This window comes from Meleagris gallopavo, chromosome 2 (assembly GCF_000146605.3).
Source record: "Meleagris gallopavo isolate NT-WF06-2002-E0010 breed Aviagen turkey brand Nicholas breeding stock chromosome 2, Turkey_5.1, whole genome shotgun sequence".
Classification (NCBI taxonomy): Eukaryota; Metazoa; Chordata; class Aves; order Galliformes; family Phasianidae; genus Meleagris; species Meleagris gallopavo.
This window is the reverse complement of record NC_015012.2, coordinates 71,705,198-71,711,894: the sequence shown is the minus strand read 5'-3', so window position 1 is coordinate 71,711,894 and position 6,697 is coordinate 71,705,198. Positions and strand designations below refer to the sequence as shown.

At 47.0% G+C, this 6,697-nt stretch overlaps 2 protein-coding genes across 2 annotated transcripts in view; both read left to right on the top strand.

Moving 5' to 3' along the window:
* LOC116216177 overlaps window positions 1–2,582 on the top strand; it is a 6,104-nt gene extending 3,522 nt beyond the window's left edge. Inside the window, exon 4 of the mRNA XM_031552236.1 lies at window positions 2,318–2,582. Within this exon, the coding sequence (XP_031408096.1) occupies window positions 2,318–2,582 (265 nt within the window). The remainder of the gene's footprint in view (window positions 1–2,317) is intronic.
* LOC109366192 lies at window positions 1,464–6,684 on the top strand. The gene is made up of 3 exons (XM_031552527.1): window positions 1,464–4,077; window positions 4,192–4,252; window positions 4,422–6,684. The coding sequence occupies exons 1-3, from the start codon at window positions 3,991–3,993 to the stop codon at window positions 5,174–5,176; spliced, it is 903 nt and encodes a 300-aa protein (XP_031408387.1). The 5' UTR covers window positions 1,464–3,990; the 3' UTR covers window positions 5,177–6,684.
* Window positions 6,685–6,697: the final 13 nt, after the last annotated feature.

Genomic DNA, 6,697 nt, shown 5'->3' with positions numbered 1-6,697 from the left:
GACATATGTCTAGTTATGAGGCATTAGCATTGCAAGTGAGGAGAAGATACGTGTACACAGACACCGAGTCAGGGAAATCCATTCCAGGGCCAGAGAAAGAGACAAAAGTTCTTTTTCCTCTCTTTATTTATGTTGTTGAGAGTGCTCATCAGAAAAATAGAATTTCCAATAACTTTATTCATACCAAAAAACTAAACAATAGGTCCTTTCCCACAAGTGGTTAATTGCATTTATTTTTCAGGCATAAATGTTATAGAACACAACTAAACCCTTTTTTACTTTTTTTTAATCTACTGTAAGAGGTACAAATTGCCTAAAGTTGGATAGTGGTAATGTATAGTTTCCAATATCTAAAATGATTTCAAACTCTGTCTCCATTATCTTCTCTAGACCTTAAAGTGCACTCTTAAAATATAGTTTCTCTTATTTGAGGCAAGAGCCAACACACTATTGTCCCTTTAAACTTACATTTTTCCTCCCTTCAACAGTCATTTGCCAGCAATCAAAATACTGATAATGGCTTTACCATTTCTGCACTGCAGTCTTTTATTCACAGTCTACTCCTTTTCTTGTAAATGTCTGCTGTCTGTAGCAGGCTATCAGCTGTTCAGAGCCAATACCCGTTCATTCTGCCATGTGCCAACATGCATTTGCCAATATTATGTCAAGAATTTGTAATGTTGCCATCTCAAGTTAGGCAGTGCTCACATGTAGTACAAAGCATTAGTTTCTCTTTGGCTCAAGCTATATGCATGCTATATATTACAATAGCCTGACTCATGATGCAGTATCTCTCACAGACCATGGTGTAGGGTACCACGGTTCTGAGCCTATTAGAAGTGGTTTATTCCTCATCTCATTATTCTCTGTCTGAAAATCATTCTCTCGACTCTGATGTTGAATGCTTACAGTTATTTGGCTGACTTGAGAGCGCTTTATTCGTACTGAATTATATAGATGCTGCTTCAAGTAGAAAAAGTAGAAAAAAAGAACTTGTAGGCATAGATAAGGCAGAGTTGTATAGCAGTGGCTTAAAAAAAAAAGTACATAGCAATCTGTTTCCCAATCAATAAAGTATTAATCTTCTGCTATATGTGGTATTCATTATTTTTTTTTTTTTTCAGTTTCATCTTTCCTGACTGCTTTTATTGGAGTGTGGAATTGGTTTAGTTTCTGTCTTTTCATTTAAACACAGCTGCTTCCTTCTGTGTTTCTACACTTCACATGGCTGATACAGGTTCTTGGTAATACTTGGATTCCCATAAATAGAAATAGGTTTCACTGCCTTAAATAAATAAATATAAAGGAGGAGTGGAGAGGGACAGAGAGAGAACCACATGCACACATATATTTGTAGAGGTCCACAGTTATTTACAATGCTCTAAAAATGTGCACTGAACTATTAGAAATTAGCCCACTAATAAATGTTAATGGCCTTAAATTTTTAAATGAAAATGATTAATCACCAAATGCAGTCATGTCTGTGGGGCTTACCTTTTATTTTTGTTGTGTGAAATAACATTCAACAAATTGCAAGAATGTGGTTCAGGCCCTTTATTCAGTCTTGTCTAAGTAACGTTCTAGCTTAATTACAAAGTGACACAAGGATTATCAAGCAGAGCCTTAAGGCACAGTGTAGTCACAGATCAGACAAAGTGATCATGATAAACCCAATTTTCCATCCCTAACATTTAGGAAAATGAAATTCTGCTCTGACTCACCAACTAATTATATTTTTACAAATACCAGATGAATTATTTATTTCTCCTGCAATAAATACACCACAGTCAATTCTGAAACTGAGAATTTTCACTTCAGAGTAGTAATAAGAAATTAATGTGATTGCTATAAATAGGTGGAATAAAAGTTACATTAAATTGATATTTCCTAGTCACTCTGCCACAAGTTACTGGGGTCTGAATATAAATGCAGTAATACTCTGCACAATCTGGGTAACCTATGCTCGTGATAGATAAAATTCAATTTGAATAAAGGCCAGAAAAGGCTACAAGAATAAACGGCATGTATCTATGCAGATAATGGAGGAGAGAAGACAGTAGCTCAAAAACAACAGACTACATTGATTCGTGAACAGAATAAAGCAAATTTTTCATGACCAGAAAGTAGGAATTAAAAGGCTGATGCTTTGTAATGGCGAGTCTTCCAGGACATTCAGGTAGCAAAGTGAGAAAAAGTTAGGCTTTTATCAGTATTTTAAAGAGCATGATTGACACGATTGCCCGAGATACCAAATCGCTGGCAAAATGAATAAGATGGTCAGTTCCAATAATTGTTGCTAACATTTGATTTACTGCAGCAAGAGTGGAACAAGTGGAAGAGTGTACAGATCACAGAAGGAGAGGCTGGCCACCTGGACTGCATTGAGTACTGCTCAGGAGTGGATGAGGAGGCAGTTGAGAGACTGTGGGTGGGAATTAAGGGGCAGGCTGGCATGGGTGACACTGTTGTGGTGCCGTCTATTACAGACCACTGGATCAGAACTAAGAAGCCAACGAGGCCTTTTACAGGCAGCTGATATCAGCCTTGCAATTACAGGCCCTGGTTATCGTGGGGGATTTTAACTACCCTGATATTTGCCGGAAGGTCTGCTCAGCCAGCCATCCACAAGCCACCCAAGAGGTTCCTCCAGTGCACTGATGATAACTTCCTGATGCAAATGGTGGATGAGCCAACTAGGAGAGGAGAGCTGCTGCATCTTGTTCTCACTAACAAGGAGGGCCCAATTGAAGTGGTGAAGGTTGAGGGCAGCCTTGGTTGCAGTGACCAGGAGATGATGGAGTTGAGAATCACACGTGGCAGGATCAGAAAACCAAGCAGAATCACAACCCTGGACTTCAGTAGGGCCAACTTGGTCCTTTTGTAGCAATTGCGAGTGGAAATCCCATGGGACAGAGTACTTGAAGGTAAAGGGGCCCGAGATAGTTGGTTAGCATTCAAGGACTGCTTCTTCCAAGCTCATGATCAGAGCATCCCAACAGGTAGTACGTCAAGAAAGGGAGCCAGGAGACCTGCGTGGTAAAACAGGGAACTGCTGGGCAAACTCAAGTGGAAGAGGAGAGTCTACAGAAGACGGAAGGAGAGGCTGGCCACCTGGGAGGAATGTAAGACTGTTGTCAGAGGATGAAGGGAGGCAACTAGGAAAGCTAAGGCCTCCTCAGAAAAAAATGTTGCTAGAGAGGTCAAGAAACACAGAAAGGGCTTCTTCAAATACACTGCAGACAAAACTAACACTAGAGGCAATGTAGGCCCACTGATGAATGAGGTGGATGTCATGGTGACAGAAGACACACAGTAGGCGGAGTTACTAAATGCCTTCTTTGTCTCTGTCTGTAGTGCTGGAGGCTGTCCAGAGAAGCCTAGATCTACATTGCTCAGAGATAAGCAATTATACCAGTGCCTGGAATGCAACCTTATGAGAACCCTGAAGCTGTGGGGGCACTGACCTGGACTGCCACACCCCCGCCCCCCAACTGCTCTCTTGCTTACCCTCCTCACAGTGGTGGGGTGAATGATATGATGCAACAACTCAGCTAAGGACGGGGAGGTCACACACCAGGTACAACTCTGCACAAAGTGGTTTCAGTTTGAAGAGGATTCATTTAATTACGCATTAAAAAAGAACTGGGATAGCGAGAACTAAAAGCAAACTAAAACCACTTCCTAAGTTGTGTCTAACTCAGGTGTTTGAAGTAAGGATGGCAGCAGCGCATCTCAAGGATGGTCCCCAAACTGGTACACGTGTTCACTTGTTGTCAATGCTCCAATGTTATGTATTTTTTGATTATACTCAAGTTACGTCCATAACTCCCCCCATCCCCATGCTGGGGGCTACTGCCAGCCTAGTTCCATATGGGCTGTGACCTCACAGAGTTATCCCCACCCGCCAGACTATGATCTCACGGCTCTGCCCAGGTGAGCCAGCGGCCAGCACTTTGTCTCTCCCAGTGCGGTCGTGACCAGCTTTGAGCGATGGTTGTCGACAGCTTTCTCCTTGTCCCCAGCCTCCTGCTCCTGGTGGCTGGGCTGTTTCTGCTCACCCCTCTCTGGCGCCGACAGGTAGGGAAATTTGAGGATGGGAGCCACTTGAGGCTAGGTGACTCAGGGCTTTGGGGTGGGGGGTGAGGGCTGCCCCGCAAGTCCTTTCACTGTGCCACGTTCATGTGCCCGTAGGGTTCTGACCGGCGCCGGCAATGGTGGACATGGTGGCTGCAAGTGGTGGCATCAAAGTCAGGTGAGTCCCCTGAGGGTCAGCCTGGCACATTCCCAGGCAGAGCCAGCCCCCTGGGAGAAGCCAAGCTTCGTACCAGCCTCTGTCATGGAGCAGCCAGGTCAGGTGGGCCTGGAAGATCCCCATGCCCCCCCTACCCTACTGTGGCTCAGGCCCGTTCCCTGTTTTACAGGTGCTGAGAGGCAGACAGGCAGGCACAGGAGCCCCCTGTGCAGGCCACGTTGCTCCCAGCAGCAAGCGTCACAATGGCAGGGCAGTCCCATCCTGCCCCATCCCGTGCAGCCAGGAAAGATCTGGCCTTTGGTGCTGCGCAGTCTATGGCCCTCTCTTCACATGGACTCTGCTACTGGTACCTCGAGCTCTGCGGGGAAACCCGGCAGGCTTCCCAGACAGGACCAGCGCCCGCAGGTTCTGGTGGCACGCGGGACCCCCAGGACGCTCAGTCAGCGTCCTAGGCTAGGCGGTGGAGTTAAAGACCTGCCGCCTGAGATCTCCAACTTCACAAAGCCACCAGTGAAAGGGTTGGTCTTCCAGGAGGGCCTCGTTCAAACAGAGGAGAGAAAACGCTGGTGGCACTACCAGACCAAGAGGCTCTTTTGGCATAGGCTCTCCCCAGCACTTCCCAAAGGGCACAAGAAGCCAGGAGCAGCAGCAAGACTGAAAACTGAAGCCCGCCAGCCCTTCAACTCTGGCTTCAGTGACAAGAGGAGCACAGAGAAATTGGACCTGCTCGCTATGGAAAGGCTGTACCGGCAGCTCCTGGTGTCCCTAAACCGGCCCAAGACTGACAAGTCTGGCAGCGGAAATGAAGAGGAACCACCTGTAACCTCTTCCTGCTCGCTGCCACCAGTGAAAGGGACGAACGCACGTAAGAACATCCTTCCAACAGAGAGGGGAAATGCTGGTGGAAGAGCCAGCCTTCTATAGCCTCCGCAGCACTTCCCAGAGTCTGGATGGAAGCTGGAGCAGCTGCAGGACCAACACCAGGACCAGCTTCAAGCCTGCAGAAAAGGAGACAGCAGAACTGAAACCTGCCAGCACCTAAACGCTGCTGTCATTGTTATGGATTTACTGTTAACATACCAAGAGAGAATCTCAGCCCTAAGATCATTTGCATCATACCATTTCAGTTTGAGATCTTTCAGATTTTTAAAGAGTTAATTTAATAAAAGTCACACTAATCTTCAGAGAATTGCTATCCCTATTGACTTTTAACAGTAAGATCAAGCTCTCTCTACGAAGAACAGCTGCAGAGTATGTAAGACTGCACTGGGGAAGGGATCTGAAGCAAAAAGGGCTGACAAAACGCTCTTCCGGGGGCTTTCTGAAGCCAGCAAAAATGCTTTGCTAGGGGTTGGCAGCTTGTGGGCGGGCTGCTGAGCTCACATGGGCACAGCCGGCACTGCCCCCCATGGACCAGGCTACCTGGCCATAAGTACCTCGGGGAGGGCAGCAGCTAGCTGCCACCCACAGAGCACGCAGGGTGAGCAAACCGTGTTGGTGTGTGCGCCTTGCTGGCTGCAGCCTGTCCGGCAGGGCATTGAGCCTCTGCCAATACACAAATGTCTGGCTATGAGACTGGCAGGGCATTGGGTTCTTTGATAGTGGCCGGTTTTGTAAGACACCAGACCTGACAGTAATGCATGGAAAAGGTTTATGTCACAGTGGCAAAAGGGTTTTGGGACAGGAATTAGCAGGGCTCATTCTGAGATCTTTAAGCTTGATTTGAAGGGGAATGGGGTTGTAGCTGGACTTGCACTGGTGGGGCAGCGCTCTAGTATTGATCAAGGCCAGGTGGCCTCCCATCTCCCTAGGGTGAAATGGGCATGGTCAGCTCGCTCCCTGAAATGCCTGTACACCAGTGCATGCAGCGTGGGAATAAGCAGGAGGAGTTACAAATCCATGTTCGGGCAGGAAACTAAGATCTGGTGGCAATTATAGAGGCCTGGTGGGACAGATCACACGACTGGAATGTGGTCATGGATGGCTATGTCCTTCTCAGGAAAGACAGGCCAGCAACGCGAGGTGGTGGAGTTGCTCGTTATGTGAGAGGGCAACTGGACTACACTGAGTACTGCCCAGGAGTGGATGAGGAGGGGGTTGAGAGACTGTGGGTGGGAATTAAGGGGCAGGCTGGCATGGGTGACACTGTTGTGGTGCCGTCTATTACAGACCACTGGATCAGAACTAAGAAGCCAACGAGGCCTTTTACAGGCAGCTGATATCAGCCTTGCAATTACAGGCCCTGGTTATCGTGGGGGATTTTAACTACCCTGATATTTGCCGGAAGGTCTGCTCAGCCAGCCATCCACAAGCCACCCAAGAGGTTCCTCCAGTGCACTGATGATAACTTCCTGATGCAAATGGTGGATGAGCCAACTAGGAGAGGAGAGCTGCTGCATCTTGTTCTCACTAACAAGGAGGGCCCAATTGAAGTGGTGAAGGTTG